The following is a 16155-nucleotide window of genomic DNA, read 5'->3' on the forward strand; positions in this document are numbered from 1 at the left end:
CTTTGAAATCTGGGTAGTAAATCTGCCTACTGCAATCTGGGTAGTATATGCTCTCTCCAATTCTGTATTCACTTTTTAAACCTATAATTCCATTGAAATTTTTTTAAAGGTAATGTATTGCAGAATACAAACAAGGTCTGTGCCCCCTCTGCTGGCTCTGTAGCATTGATTGTCTAATAAATGCTGTCCCCCAAGCTGTCAATGTCATTGTTGTAGATACAACATGAAAGGCAGTTCAGTTCCAGAGATGTATGGTTTACAGAATGTAATGCTTTCACATTTTTTAGACATTTTTAAAACTACAAAAAAATTGGGGCTGATTTTTCATTGCTCTGCACCTTATAGTAGTCATCTCCAGTAGTGCAAAATGGGTGTAAAATACTAACTTTCTCATCTGTCAGTGTTTTTACATTCACTTTGTAATCACTTTGCATTAGTTTAAATAACCACACAAAGTGCATGGCACTGGAAAATTGGGCCTCAGATGTCTACCTCCAAGGTATGTCTACACTAGAAATGCTAGATCACTGCTGCAGCTGTGCCACTGTAGCACTGTTGTGTAGACACTTGCTACAGTGATCAAAAGGGTTCTTCCATTGTTATGGTAAATCCACCTCTCTGAGAGGCGGTAGGTAGAATTCTTCCATTGACCTCGTGATGCCTACACCAGAGCTTTCATGAGCTTTACTGTGGTGCACGGGGCATGACATTTTTCACAGTCCTGAGCAATGTACTTAGCTTAACCTAACTTTGTAGCGTAGACCATGCCTAAGATAGTTTGCAAATATCACCCCCTTAAACAGGCTGTTTTCATGCACGTTGCATAAGCGGAGGTAATTGGTATAAGTCTTTTTTTACACTTCATTCTCAATCCAAGTAGTAACAAGTGTTTAGTTTACATAGGAGTATACCATCCATCACCTGCTTGTATAATTTCATAAAATTAACCAGGAAATATTTCCACCTTCTGCTCAATCTACTGTTTTTAATTTCAGTGATACATTTCCACGTAATGTCTGGGCAGTGCATTGTAGGTTAAACCTTTTCATAGAATATCATAGAATCATAGAATATCAGGGTTGGAAGGGACCCCAGAAGGTCATCTAGTCCAACCCCCTGCTCAAAGCAGGACCTTTTAAAGCATTAGATTTCAAATTTGCTATAAACACTTTGGCAGCTATTGCAGAAATTGCTGCTTCACTGGATTGTTTACAGAAGACAGAAAAACTTATGTTAAAACAATAAAAGTATGGAAATGCTTCTGTTACTCCCACTTTTTCATAAAATCATAGAATTGGAAGGGACCTTGAGAGATCAGCTAGTCCAGTCCCCTGCATTCATGGCACGACTAGTATTATGTAGACCATCCGTGTCTGGTGTTTGTCTAACCTGCTCTTAAAAATATAGGATGATGGAAATTCCACAACCTTCCTAGGCCCGTGGTTCCCAAACGTGTTCCGCCGCTTGTTCAGGGAAAGCCCCTGGCGGGCTGAGCCAGTTTGTTTACCTGCTGCGTCTGCAGGTTTGGCCGATCGCGGCTCCCAGTGACTGCAGTTCGCTGCTCCAGGCCAATGGGAGCTGCTGGAAGCGGCAGCTAGTACGTCCCTCGGCCCGCGCCGCTTCAGCAGCTCCCATTGGCCTGGAGCAGCGAACTGCGGTCACTGGGAGCCGCGATCGGCTGAACCTGCAGACGCAGCAGGTAAACAAACCGGCCCAGCTCACCAGGGGCTTTCCCTGCACAAGTGGCGGAACAAGTTTGGGAACCACTGCCCTAGGCAATTCATTCCAGTGCTTAACTACCCTGATATGAAATTTTTCATAACATCCAACCTAACCCGCCCTTGCTTCAATTTAAGCCCATTTCTTCTTGTCCTATCGTCAGAGGTTAAGAAGAACATTTTTCTCCCTCCTCTTTGTAACAACATTTTATGTACTCTAAAACTGTTATCATGTCCCCTCTCTGACTTCTTCTCTTTCTCCAGACTAAACAAACCCAATTATTTCAGTCTTCGCTCGTAGGTAGGGTGACCATACATCCAGTTTTTGGACAGGACAGTCCCTGTTTTAAGCCCTGTCCTGGCTGTCCTGACTTTTTTAGCAAAAGTGGGAATTTGTCCTTTTTGCTCTTACCAACTGATGATCATCTTGGCTGTATTTCCCTAGTTTGTTTATGCGAGACAGTATCAAAAGACTCACTAAAGTCAAGATATTCCACATCTACTACTTCCCCCCATCCAAAAGGCTTGTTACCCTGTCAAAGAAAGCTATAAGGTTGATTTGACACAATTTGTTCTTGACAAATCCATGCTGACTGTTACTTATCACCTTATTAGCTTCTAGATGTTTGCAAATTGATTGTTTAATTATTTGCTCCATTATCTTTCCAGGTATTGAAGTTAAGCTGACTGGTCTGTAATTCCCCGGGTTGTCTTTATTTCCCTTTTTATAGGTTGGTACTATATTTGCCCTTTTCCAGTCCTCTGGAATCTCTCCCATTTTCCATGACTTTTTAAAGATAATTGCTAATGGCTCAGATATCTCTTCCATCAGCTCCTTGAGCTAGGATGTATTGCCTCAGGCCCTGGTGACTTGAAGACATCTAACTTGTCTAAGGAATTTTTAAATTGTTCTTTCCCTATTTTAGCCTCTGATCCTACCTCACTTTCACTGGCATTCTCTGTTAGCTATCCAATCGTTACTAGCCTTTTTGGTGAAAACTGAAACAAAAAAGTCATTTAGCATTTCTGCCATTTCTACATTTTCTGTTATTGTCTGTCTTTCTCCTCTCATTGAGAAAGGGGCCTACCCAGTCCTTGCTCTTCCTCTTGCTTCTAATATATTTGTACAATGTTTTCTTGTTACCCTTTGTCTCTAGCTAGTTTAATCTAATTTTATGCCTTGGGCTTTGGCCTTTCTAATTTTGTCCCCACATACTTGTTATTTATTTATATTTAGGGACCTACCAAATTCTTGGCTCTAAAGGCAGCAACCGCGGAGCTTTCTGCAGCGCAGGAGGTTCCTGGAGGTGGAGGTGGGTCCGATCTCATGCTGCTGGGAGTGCCCCAGCTGGGGGCTCCTAGCTACTAGTCCTAGCCGGGCTGGGGAGGACAGGACTTGGTCTTCCCCTGCACGGCTGCTCTCGGAGGTGGGTCTGAACTATTTTTTGTATAAATTGCCATTCTAAAATTCATAAATTCTCCAGCAATAGCAGGCAGGAGCCCCTCCCAACTCCTTCACAGTGCTCAGGAGTATGGAAGAGCTATGTTACACCATACTCCATAGCAGTTTTTAAACATAAACAGTCCCAAGGCTACGTAGAACTTGCCCTCTTCCTCTTTGAGCCACATACTCCAGCTGGAGGGTTGTAGGATTTCCCATTATCTATACAAAAGACAGATCCAGCATATGAATTTGTAGATCAAGCAAACTTTGGTTTGCTGCCTGGAGAGTTGTTTTTAAAAAACTTTTTTTAGGCTGAGTAGGTCTGTCTGTTTTTTATCCAATATTCACTACCTGAATGGGTTGGGTGCCTAGAAAGCTATAATGCCCCCCTCCCCGCCCCCATTAACTATGTCATTTGGGATGGTCTTAGACATAGCTTCTATTGACACCATCTTCATACAATGTTAGTTGTTTATTTTGGAGGTATAAAGTACAAATGACTTCAGGTGTTTGTATGAAAATAACCTTTATTGCTTAGTAAAAAGGTCATTGGTATAATATAATAAAACATACCTCATAATGTCCTTGTTTTATAAATAGTAAAACAAACAACAAATATAATAATACTTTGCACTTCCATTTGAGAATCTGACAGCATTAATTAAGCCTCAAACCATCTCTGTCAGTTATGTAAATAGTCCAGTTTTATAGAAAGGTTAATTGAGTCACAGAAATGTTCTCCCATTAGGCCCCCCATGCCACCAAGTGTTCACAATTTTTAGTAACTTTTGAGAGCTCAGTTTGGTACACCAAGGGCCTGATTTTCAGAAGTGCTGAGTTCCTCCAGCTCTCATTGACTTCCATTGTATTTTGGGATGTTCAGGATCTCTGAAAATCAGATCTTAAGTGTCTCAATTTCAGCATTCAAAACAAAAGCAACATCAAAATTTTGGCTAAGTTGCTTGCTCACAGTCACATAGCAAGCCATTGACAGAGTTGAGAATGGAAACCAGAAGTCCTGATTCCCAATACCTTCCTTTAATCACTAGAGAATGTTGTTACCCTTCAATGAGACAAATGGACTGATTGCATACTCCTTATGTAATCATAATTGCCAATGAGGTCAATAGAATTTAGCTTGAGAAAGGAGTGTAGGAAAGACCTTTTATGATAGAAGAAAGAAAAGGAGTACTTGTGGCACCTTAGAGACTAACAAATTTATTAGAGCATAAGCTTTCGTGAGCTACAGCTCACTTCATCGGATGCACTTGGTGGAAAAAACAGAGGAGAGATTTATACACACACACACACACACACACACACACACACAGAGAGAGAGAGAGAACATGAAACAATGGGTTTATCATACACACTGTAAGGAGAGTGATCACTTAAGATCAGCCATCACCAGCAGCAGGGGGGGGGAAAGGAGGAAAACCTTTCATGGTGACAAGCAAGGTAGGCTAATTCCAGCAGTTAACAAGAATATCAGAGGAACAGTGGGGGGTGGGGTGGGAGGGAGAAATACCATGGGGAAATAGTTTTACTTTGTGTCATGACTCATCCATTCCCAGTCTCTATTCAAGCCTAAGTTAATTGTATCCAGTTTGCAAATTAATTCCAATTCAGCAGTCTCTCCTTGGAGTCTGTTTTTGAAGCTTTTTCGTTGAAGTATAGCCACTCTTAGGTCTGTGATCGAGAGACCAGAGAGATTGAAGTGTTCTCCAACTGGTTTTTGAATGTTATAATTCTTGACGTCTGATTTGTGTCTATTCATTCTTTTACGTAGAGACTGTCCAGTTTGGCCAATGTACATGGCAGAGGGGCATTGCTGGCACATGATGGCATATATCACATTGGTAGATGCGCAGGTGAACGAGCCTCTGATAGTGTGGCTGATGTGATTAGGCCCTATGATGGTATCCCCTGAATAGATATGTGGACAGAGTTGGCAACGGGCTTTATTGCAAGGATAGGTTCCTGGGTTAGTGGTTCTGTTGTGTGGTGTGTGGTTGCTGGTGAGTATTTGCTTCAGATTGGGGGGCTGTCTGTAAGCAAGGACTGGCCTGTCTCCCAAGATCTGTGAGAGTGATGGCTCGTCCTTCAGGATAGGTTGTAGATCCTTGATGATGCGTTGGAGAGGTTTTAGTTGGGGGCTGAAGGTGATGGCTAGTGGCGTTCTGTTGTTTTCTTTGTTGGGCCTGTCCTGTAGTAGGTGACTTCTGGGTACTCTTCTGGCTCTGTCAATCTGTTTCTTCACTTCAGCAGGTGGGTATTGTAGTTGTAGGAATGCATGATAGAGATCTTGTAGGTGTTTGTCTCTGTCTGAGGGGTTGGAGCAAATGCGGTTATATCGTAGCGCTTGGCTGTAGACGATGGATCGAGTGGTATGATCTGGATGAAAGCTAGAGGCATGTAGGTAGGAATAGCAGTCAGTAGGTTTCCGATATAGGGTGGTGTTTATGTGACCATCGCTTATTAGCACCGTAGTGTCCAGGAAGTGGATATCTTGTGTGGACTGGTCCAGGCTGAGGTTGATGGTGGGATGGAAATTGTTGAAATCATGGTGGAATTCCTCAAGAGCTTCTTTTCCATGGGTCCAGATGATGAAGATGTCATCAATGTAGCGCAAGTAGAGTAGGGGCATTAGGGGACGAGAGCTGAGGAAGCGTTGTTCTAAGTCAGCCATAAAAATGTTGGCATACTGTGGGGCCATGCGGGTACCCATCGCAGTGCCGCTGATTTGAAGGTATACATTGTCACCAAATGTGAAATAGTTATGGGTGAGGACAAAGTCACAAAGTTCAGCCACCAGGTTAGCCGTGACAGTATCGGGGATACTGTTCCTGACAGCTTGTAGTCCATCTTTGTGTGGAATGTTGGTGTAGAGGGCTTCTACATCCATAGTGGCTAGGATGGTGTTTTTAGGAAGATCACCAATGGATTGTAGTTTCCTGAGGAAGTCAGTGGTGTCTCGAAGATAGCTGGGAGTGCTGATAACGAAGGGCCTGAGGAGGGAGTCTACATAGCCAGACAATCCTGCTGTCAGGGTGCCAATGCCTGAGATGATGGGGCATCCAGGATTTCCGGGTTTATGGATCTTGGGTAGCAGATAGAATACCCCAGGTCGGGGTTCTAGGGGTGTGTCTGTGCAGATTTGTTCTTGTGCTTTTTCAGGGAGTTTCTTGAGCAAATGCTGTAGTTTCTTTTGGTAACTCTCAGTGGGATCAGAGGGTAATGGCTTGTAGAAAGTGGTGTTGGAGAGCTGCCTAGTAGCCTTTTGTTCATACTCCGACCTATTCATGATGACGACAGCACCTCCTTTGTCAGCCTTTTTGATTATAATGTCAGAGTTGTTTCTGAGGCTGTGGATGGCACTGTGTTCTGCATGGCTGAGGTTATGGGGTAAGCGATGCTGCTTTCCCACAATTTCAGCTCGTGCACGTCGGCGGAAGCACTCCTATGTAGAAATCCAGGCTGCTGTTTCGACCTTCAGGAGGAGTCCACCCAGAATCCTTCTTTTTGTAGTGTTGGCAGGAAGGTCTCTGTGGGTTAATATGTTGGTCAGAGGTGTGTTGGAAATATTCCTTGAGTCTGAGATGTCGAAAATAGGATTCTAGGTCACCACAGAACTGTATCATGTTCGTGGGGGTGGAGGGGCAAAAGGAGAGGCCCCGAGATAGGACAGATTCTTCTGCTGGGCTAAGAGTATAGTTGGATAGATTAACAATATTGCTGGGTGGGTTACGGGAACCATTGTTGTGGCCCCTTGTGGCATATAGTAGTTTAGATAGCTTAGTGTCCTTTTTCTTTTGTAGAGAAGCAAAGTGTGTTTTGTAAATGGCTTGTCTAGTTTTTGTAAAGTCCAGCCACGAGGAAGTTTGTGTGGAAGGTTGGCTCTTTATGAGAGTATCCAGTTTTGAGAGCTCATTCTTAATCTTTCCCTGTTTGCTGTAGAGGATGTTGATCGGGTGGTTCCGCAGTTTCTTTGAGAGTGTGTGGCACAAGCTGTCAGCATAGTCTGTGTGGTATGTAGATTGTAATGGATTTTTTACCTTCAGTCCTTTCGGTATGATGTCCATCTGTTTGCATTTGGAGAGGAAGATGATGTCTGTCTGTATCTGTGCGAGTAATAAGCGATGGTCACATAAACACCACCCTATATCGGAAACCTACTGCCCGCTATTCCTACCTACATGCCTCTAGCTTTCATCCAGATCGTACCACTCGATCCATTGTCTACAGCCAAGCGCTACGATATAACCGCATTTGCTCCAACCCCTCAGACAGAGACAAACACCTACAAGATCTCTATCATGCATTCCTACAACTACAATACCCACCTGCTGAAGTGAAGAAACAGATTGACAGAGCCAGAAGAGTACCCAGAAGTCACCTACTACAGGACAGGCCCAACAAAGAAAACAACAGAACACCACTAGCCATCACCTTCAGCCCCCAACTAAAACCTCTCCAACGCATCATCAGGGATCTACAACCTATCCTGAAGGACGAGCCATCACTCTCACAGATCTTGGGAGACAGACCAGTCCTTGCTTACAGACAGCCCCCCAATCTGAAGCAAATACTCACCAGCAACCACACACCACACAACAGAACCACTAACCCAGGAACCTATCCTTGCAACGAAGCCCGTTGCCAACTCTGCCCACATATCTGTTCAGGGGATACCATCATAGGGCCTAATCACATCAGCCACACAATCAGAGGCTCGTTCACCTGCGCATCTACCAATGTGATATATGCCATCATGTGCCAGCAATGCCCCTCTGCCATGTACATTGGCCAAACTGGACAGTCTCTACGTAAAAGAATGAATGGACACAAATCAGACGTCAAGAATTATAACATTCAAAAACCAGTTGGAGAACACTTCAATCTCTCTGGTCACTCGATCACAGACCTAAGAGTGGCTATCCTTCAACAAAAAAGCTTCAAAAACAGACTCCAACGAGAGACTGCTGAATTGGAATTAATTTGCAAACTGGATACAATTAACTTAGGCTTGAATAGAGACTGGGAATGGATGAGTCATGACACAAAGTAAAACTATTTCCCCATGGTATTTCTCCCTCCCACCCCACCCCCCACTGTTCCTCTGATATTCTTGTTAACTGCTGGAATTAGCCTACCTTGCTTGTCACCATGAAAGGTTTTCCTCCTTTTTCCCCCCCGCCCTGCTGCTGGTGATGGCTGATCTTAAGTGATCACTCTCCTTACAGTGTGTATGATAAACCCATTGTTTCATGTTCTCTGTGTGTGTATATAAATCTCTCCTCTGTTTTTTCCACCAAATGCATCCGATTAAGTGAGCTGTAGCTCATGAAAGCTTATGCTCAAATAAATTTGTTATTCTCTAAGGTGCCACAAGTACTCCTTTTTCTTTTTGCGAATACAGACTAACACGGCTGCTACTCTGAAACCTTTTATGATAGGACTTTTATGTTGTAACTGGTTTTTAGGTGGCCTAAATTCAAATCTAAATTTACTATAGTTTTCTTGTACGTCTTCCTTTTCCAGTAGGTTATATTCAGATCTGGGCACATTTCACTTGAATCACTCAATTATTTACTGTCTCAAGCAAGTAGAAGGCAGTTATCATATCCATCTAGTAGTGGATCCAGTATTTATTTGACATATTTGGATTACAAATTATTTTTCGGCATAGACACACCTGCTGTTAGTTATTGGGGGCCATTTCATGACATTGTTTTTAAGCAGAAGTCCTCATCAATTTCAATGGGAATTTAGACTAAACATCCTGGGGATTTTAACTGGAAGATGAGCTTCTGGTCACTGTGATCCCTTAGCCACAGAGTTCAAAAATGTAATCATTGTGGTCACTTTTGCAGGAATATTTGTGTAACCTTTTTGCCTGTTGGAGTTGGGAGCAACAAGGGCTGGGTTCAATATCTAGGGGTTCCTTTTCAACAATACGACACAAAACAGGCTCAAACCCCACCCAGTAGACTGGGACAATTACATATCACCCCCTGGGCGCCTTGAAGAGGCAATATTTCCACTCTCACAAGCACAGAGTCTGAGCGTAGAAAAGAAACTTTTAACAAAAGGAGGGAAGTAACCCAGCATTAATTTGGGAAAACGCCATAAACAAGGTTCATAAACATAAACGATGAGCAAAAGACCCACCCCTTTTCCCTCAGGTTCTTAAGTCCAGCCATCAAAAAAGTGCACAGTCGACAGTCTCTTACATCAGAGACGCTGTCCCAAAGCAGGTCTAATGCTTAGACCTAGATTATCAGTGACTTCAGATCTGTGGTGTGTAACAAGACTCCCATTTGAGTCTTAATCACTCTTACACAGTGGACAGAGGAAGGGTCAAATGGTGTCTAGGGCCCTAGGTTTGTATTTTCTCTGTGTCTGTGGTTCATAAACTAGACCCCTCAGAAAGGGATTGTTCCCCATGTAAAGCTTCATTAAACTTATTGATGACATGGGATACTGAGACAGGGAGCACCCGCAATGCCACACTTGGCCAGCAAAGGGTATTATAGGCAAGATATGCTTTGTTACATAACTCTTCCTTGTTTAGCATTTGGTACTGACCACTGTCAGAGACCAGATACTGGTCTAATCTGCTTGGCAATTCATATATTCCTTTCATAAGGGAGAGTCAGATCTTCTTACCAAAGTTAGCAAATAAAAGGATTGTGATATGACCCATCTTCTTGGCACTTGTAGGATATTGTCCAATTTTAAAAATATTCTCAACTGAACCCTCATATTCCTGTTACTCTGAAGTTTGTGTGGCACTGCAATCTGTCGAGAAGTAAACTTTTAAACTAAACAGGATATTATAATATTATGCAAATAGTTTTATGAAGGCATTTCTCTGAGTGTCATTATAATTCCTGTGTGATGGGTTATGTTCATCAGAAAAATAAGCTATCCTGTTATTTTTACTTTTTAAATAGAGCACTTGAGGAAAAACAGAAGGCAGAAGAAGAAAAAGAACTAAGATTTAGAGAACAGATCCTGAAACAAAGGAAACTGAAACTTCAAGAAGCAACTGAAAAGTTCCAGCGTGCTCATCTCCCTTTTTCCCAGCGCAGGAGAATAGGTTTGGAAATTCATCCCACAATGTAGTGAATCCTCATATTGTATGTATTTGTCAGTAGAATGCTTCCTCAAAGTGCCCAGGACTGAGAGTCAACTTGTTATCCTTCTGCCTCCAGTGATAGGAAGATTTGCTTATGCTAAACTTAGAGTCAGGTCCCTGACACCATCAGTCTGTCAGCTACCCAAACAATCTCCTCAGAGCAGTGCTAGCCCTCACTTTTTATTGCAGGTTAACAATAGATGTACCCCAATCCCTGAGCCACCTTAAAGTGTTCTCTTGCAGTGTCCAGTGTTCCCTTAACCACTGGATACTCACAGAAATTACCAGATAAATTATCTTCTAAAGGAACAGTGCACACACCAGCCTGTTTGATTTAGCTGAGGATCAGTCCCAATGTAACCTCGCAGCACTGAGGTATATTTATAGTGAAAGCAAACATGTTTCTTGTCTAAAGGCTAAGATTTAAGAGTTAGTGAAAAGGGATAATGATAGAAACAGATACGGTTACATATAAAACAAATGGTTTCAGAGTAGCAGCCGTGTTAGTCTGTATTCGCAAAAAGAAAAGGAGTACTTGTGGCACCTTAGAGACTAACAAATTTATTTAAGCATAAGCTTTCGTGAGCTACAGCTCACTTCATCGGATGCATTTGGTGGAAAAAACAGAGGAGAGATTTCTATATACACACCCACACACACACACACACCCCATGAAACAATGGGTTTATCATACACACTGTAAGGAGAGTGATCACTTAAGATAAGCCATCACCAGCAGCGGGGGGGGGGGGGGAGGAGGAAAACCTTTCATGGTGACAAGCAAGGTAGGCTAATTCCAGCAGTTAACAAGAATATCAGAGGAACAGTGGGGGGTGGGGTGGGGGGGAGAAATACCATGGGGAAATAGTTTTACTTTGTGTCATGACTCATCCATTCCCAGTCTCTATTCAAGCCTAAGTTAATTGTATCCAGTTTGCAAATTAATTCCAATTCAGCAGTCTCTCGTTGGAGTCTGTTTTTGAAGCTTTTTTGTTGAAGTATAGCCACTCTTAGGTCTGTGATCGAGTGACCAGAGAGATTGAAGTGTTCTCCAACTGGTTTTTGAATGTTATAATTCTTGACGTCTGATTTGTGTCCATTCATTCTTTTACGTAGAGACTGTCCAGTTTGGCCAATGTACATGGCAGAGGGGCATTGCTGGCACATGATGGCATATATCACATTGGTAGATGCGCAGGTGAACGAGCCTCTGATAGTGTGGCTGATGTGATTAGGCCCTATGATGGTGTCCCCTGAATAGATATGTGGACAGAGTTGGCAACGGGCTTTGTTGCAAGGATAGGTTCCTAGGTTAATGATTCTGTTGTGTGGTATGTGGTTGCTGGTGAGTATTTGCTTCAGATTGGGGGGCTGTCTGTAAGCAAGGACTGGTCTGTCTCCCAAGATCTGAGAGAGTGATGGCTCGTCCTTCAGGATAGGTTGTAGATCCTTGATGATGCGTTGGAGAGGTTTTAGTTGGGGGCTGAAGGTGATGGCTAGTGGCGTTCTGTTGTTTTCTTTGTTGGGCCTGTCCTATAGTAGGTGACTTCTGGGTACTCTTCTGGCTCTGTCAATCTGTACAATAATAAAACATAAACTGTAATCAACTCGGTTTATATAAATCCAGCTCAAACTGGATTAAGGAGAGACAAATGTCAGACAATATTTGGAGAGTACTTGGAATCATCCATAGTACAAGATCAAAAAAGATCCAGTTCTCTTGTTATTACTAGATGCAGAGAAAGCCTTTGATAGAATAGGGTGGAACTTCCTTTTTCAAGTCCTGTCCCATAAGCAATGTTTCCTTTAATTTTTTACATCCATGTGCGGAATGAATTTTGTTATGTGCACCAATATGGAGTTGATGTGTGGCAGGGGTGGAGAGAGGGGGCTTAGGGCTGCGCAGAGGGTTATGGTGCGGGCATGGTGAAGGTTCTGGCTGCGGGTACGGGCTCTGGATTGGGGCCGGGAATGAGGGGTTTGGGGTGTGGGAGGGGGCTAAGGATTGGGGCAGAGGGTTGGGGTATGGGAGGGTGAGGGCTCTAAGGGTGCCTTCTCTGGGGTGGGGTCGGGGATGAGGGGTTTGGAGTGCAGGGTGCCCTGCGGCTGCGTGGAGGAGAGAGGAGTACCCCCAGCCCTTTCTTGCTGCAGCAGCCCGGGGCTGGGGGAGAGGTGCCTCTCCCTGCTGCACACCTGCACAGCCCTTGATATCCTTCTGCACAGCTTAGAGGGAACTTAGCCCATAAGGACTTTGGCCCCCAGTTCATTAAAGAGATAAGTTGTCTTTACACCGGCCCAAAACAGCTGTGGAAGTTAATGGAGTTAAATCTCCCCTTTTCGAATTACACAGACGGACTAAGCAGGGATGTCCATTGTCTCCTTTACTTTTCGTGCACTGGTTATCAAGCCTTTTGCACAGAGAATAAGGAACAATGGATCTATCATGGGATTAAAACGTTCAGAAACACATTAGAAAATAGTATTACATGCACATGGTATTATATTATTTTTATCTAAACCAAATATTTCCCTAAAATGAGTTTATAAAGAAATCCAGGACTTTGGGAAAGCATCTGGATTTAAAGTAAACTACGTCAGATCTCAAATGTTAGCTTTCAGTTTGCCAGACTCTGAAAAGTCACTCCTCCAGAAAACATTTGGGTACAAATTCTGTAAGATACTTGGCAATTCAAATCTCAGACAACCTAGAAGAACTCTGTGAGTTAAATGTCAAACCACTACTTCAGCAAATGAAAAAAGTATGCAGTTTCTTGATTGGGAAGAATAGCCACAGTCAAAATGAATATTCAGACAAGGATATCTTTCTTATTTTAAAATCTTTGTGTTTATCCTAGATAAAACTGTAGCAGGAATACTGAGGATGCTGTTAGAATGTATATGGAATAAGAAAAAACCAAGAGTGAGAGTAGATACTTTGTACAGATTCATTAAACAGGGTGGACTAGCTGTTCCAAATATTCTATGGTATTATCAAGACAGCCAGCTGAAAGCAGTAGTGGATTGGGGGCACTCTAATCCAGCCAAAGAGTGCGTCTGTATTGAACAAAAAAAATTGTGTAGTATAGCCATAGCCCCAAAAGTGGTATATCACTTAAATAATCTTTTGTTAGATTTGTTGTCACAAATGCAGCAGCATCAACTGTGAGTTAATGTCTCTGACTTTAAGATCAAATATCAAAGTACAAAAAACGATGGTACTACTTTAGGACTTAATCATGGCTTTGCCATGAGCCCAAAGTGAGAGTCAGGCTGCAAACTGGACACCATCAAATAAGACCTGAATAAAGACTGGGAGTGGATGGGTCACTACAAAAAGTAATTTTCCCCTCTGCTGATACTCACACCTTCTTGTCAACTGTTGGAAATTGGCAATGTCCACCTTGATTGCATTGGCCTTATTAACACTACAAAAGTAATTTTCCTTCTTTGATATTCACTCCTTCTTGTCAACTGTTGAGAATAGGCCACTTCCACCTTAATTGAATTAGCCTCATTATCACTGACCCCCCCCCATTTGGTAAGGCAACTCCCATCTTTTCACGTGCTGTAATATTTATACTGCTTTCTGTATTTTTCACTCCATGCATCTGATGAAGTGGGTTTTAGCACACAAAAGGTTATGCCCAAATAAATCTGTTAGTCTCTAAGGTGCCACAAGGACTCATAGTTGTTTTTGCAAACACTCTTGTGGTTTCCCTGCTGCTTCGAGGCAGGAATAAATGGTGCCAGTGGTCAATAGCTACACCACCTAGCTTGTTAAGGAGGTGGAGAAAGTCCCCTGTTCCCCCACCTGCACAAAGGGAAATGTAGCAGTTCTGTGGAGCATCTTTCTCTTCCTTTACTACTACCTATGATGTGGGAAGTAGGCCATAATTCATCCTGGGAAAATACTGGACAGAATTATTCAGTCATTTATCAGCTTGTATAATATGGTTTGGCTAAAACAACAAAAAAAAAAAAGAGTGGTATATTGCATATTTCTTTTAGCAATACAGACTAAAGACAAATGCCAAAATTGTCAAATTCAGATCAGGCTCCTGAATAATCCATATTTAGGCATCTAAATAGAAATGGCCTGGTTTTTGTCTTCAGCGGTACTGAGAAACCCCAGCTCCCAGTGATGATCAAACCATTTCTGTTTATTGTTAGTCTGACTTTAGGTATCCAAATTTGAAAATTTTGGCCAAAACGTTTTATGATAAAGTTTTATAGAATGTTTCCTGATGATGTCTTTCCCTTTAACCCATATAGTCCAGAGAAAACCAGCTCCTCGATTAGAAGAGGCCCTTGAACAAATTCAAGGATCAGTTTTAACATCAAGGTTATATTTATCATCATCTAATAGGCACAAAAGTAGCTGCAGGTAAACATTTCTATTTATTCTATTGTGTTTAGAAACTAAATTACTTAGTTAATGCATTGCATTATACAGCAAATAATTAACACTACTCTTCTGGAAATTTTGGGAAACTTATCTAGTGGCAAAAAATGCTGCTATGAGTACAATTAAAATGAAAATGTTGTGTCATATCCTTAAATTGTTTGTTGTCTACATGGCACAAAAGCAGAGGAAAGGAGGCAAACCTTTGCACTCCCCTAATCCTGGGAGCTAGTTCAATGCCCAGCATCAGTTAGAGCAGCCTCGGGACTGTTCTGGCCTGAACCAGTTGCAGTGGCTGCCAAAAGCCATTCTCCCATCCGAGGATTAGAATGGGATGAATAATGAATTTTCTTTGTTTCTGGGCAGTTCCAAAAAATTTTTTAAAAAAGGTTTCATTTTGGGTTGAATTGAAACGTTGAAAAAATTTCAAGTCTCATCAAAATGAAACATTTTGTTTCAGCCCAACTTGTAATTTTTTGTTTCAATTTTGGGCATTTTAACAAAAGCAAAGGAGGAATAGCTTTACAAACAGCAGGAATGAGGAGGAGAAGGAGGTGGAACCCTCCTTATGAGTGTTAGCCCAGTGGTTAGGAAACTCTATTTTTAGAGGTTTTACAGCCCAGTTTGACAAAGCCCTGAGATGTGGGAGATCCAGGTTTAATTCCCCTGCTTTCCTCCTACCTGATGTAAAGAAGGAATTTGAACTTTGATATCCCATGTTTCAAGAGAGTGTCTTAGCCGCTGGGCTATGGGATATATGTGGCATTGGTCTTTTGTAATTTTTCCTGTTGAAACTCTTCCACTTGATATAAATAATTAAATAGTCACTGGAGCACAGACTTGACCTTGGGTTTCCCAGATACTAAATGAGTGCCCTAACCACTAGGGTATAGAGTCTCTCTCTCTCTCTCTCTCTCACTCTCTCTCTATTTTTTCCTGTCCCACTGCCTATTCATTGTCATTCCCAGTAACGTTTTGTGGTCATTCATAATAACAATTTCAAGTTGGGTTGAAACAAAATATTTTATTTTGACCATTCTGAAACATTGCAATTTCAGTTTGGTCAAAGCTATTCAGCGAACTCAACACATATTAGTGAACAATTCTGGGTCATCCAAAATTGCATTTTTCAGTGAATAAACTATTATCTGAAAAAATTTCACCCAGCTCTACCCAGGATTGCTGAAGCACAAGAAGATATGATATGAGCAGTATTATTCCAATTTCATGTATGGAGAACTAAGGTACAAAGATTAAGGTCGAGACTATCTATTCATTTTGTATTTGAAGCACTTAAGACCTGATTTTTCAGAGTACTTAGCATTGTACGGTACTTACTGTAGTCAAAGCACAGCTCCCATCGACTTCAGTTGCAGCTGAGAGTGCACAGCATTTCTGCAAATCAGATTCCCAGTGTATCAAGATGGGCACCCAGAAAATGAGAAACACA

At 42.1% G+C, this 16155-nt stretch overlaps 1 protein-coding gene across 1 annotated transcript in view; it reads left to right on the top strand.

The window, feature by feature from the left end:
* Positions 1-16155, top strand: part of CEP126 (centrosomal protein 126) — a 71551-nt gene that overhangs the window by 9025 nt on the left and 46371 nt on the right. The window contains 2 exon segments of the mRNA XM_038387924.2: positions 10119-10264; positions 14576-14687. Of these exon segments, the coding sequence (XP_038243852.1) occupies positions 10119-10264; positions 14576-14687 (258 nt within the window).

The sequence above is a fragment of the Dermochelys coriacea genome, chromosome 1, assembly GCF_009764565.3.
Source record: "Dermochelys coriacea isolate rDerCor1 chromosome 1, rDerCor1.pri.v4, whole genome shotgun sequence".
Lineage (NCBI taxonomy): Eukaryota > Metazoa > Chordata > Testudines > Dermochelyidae > Dermochelys > Dermochelys coriacea.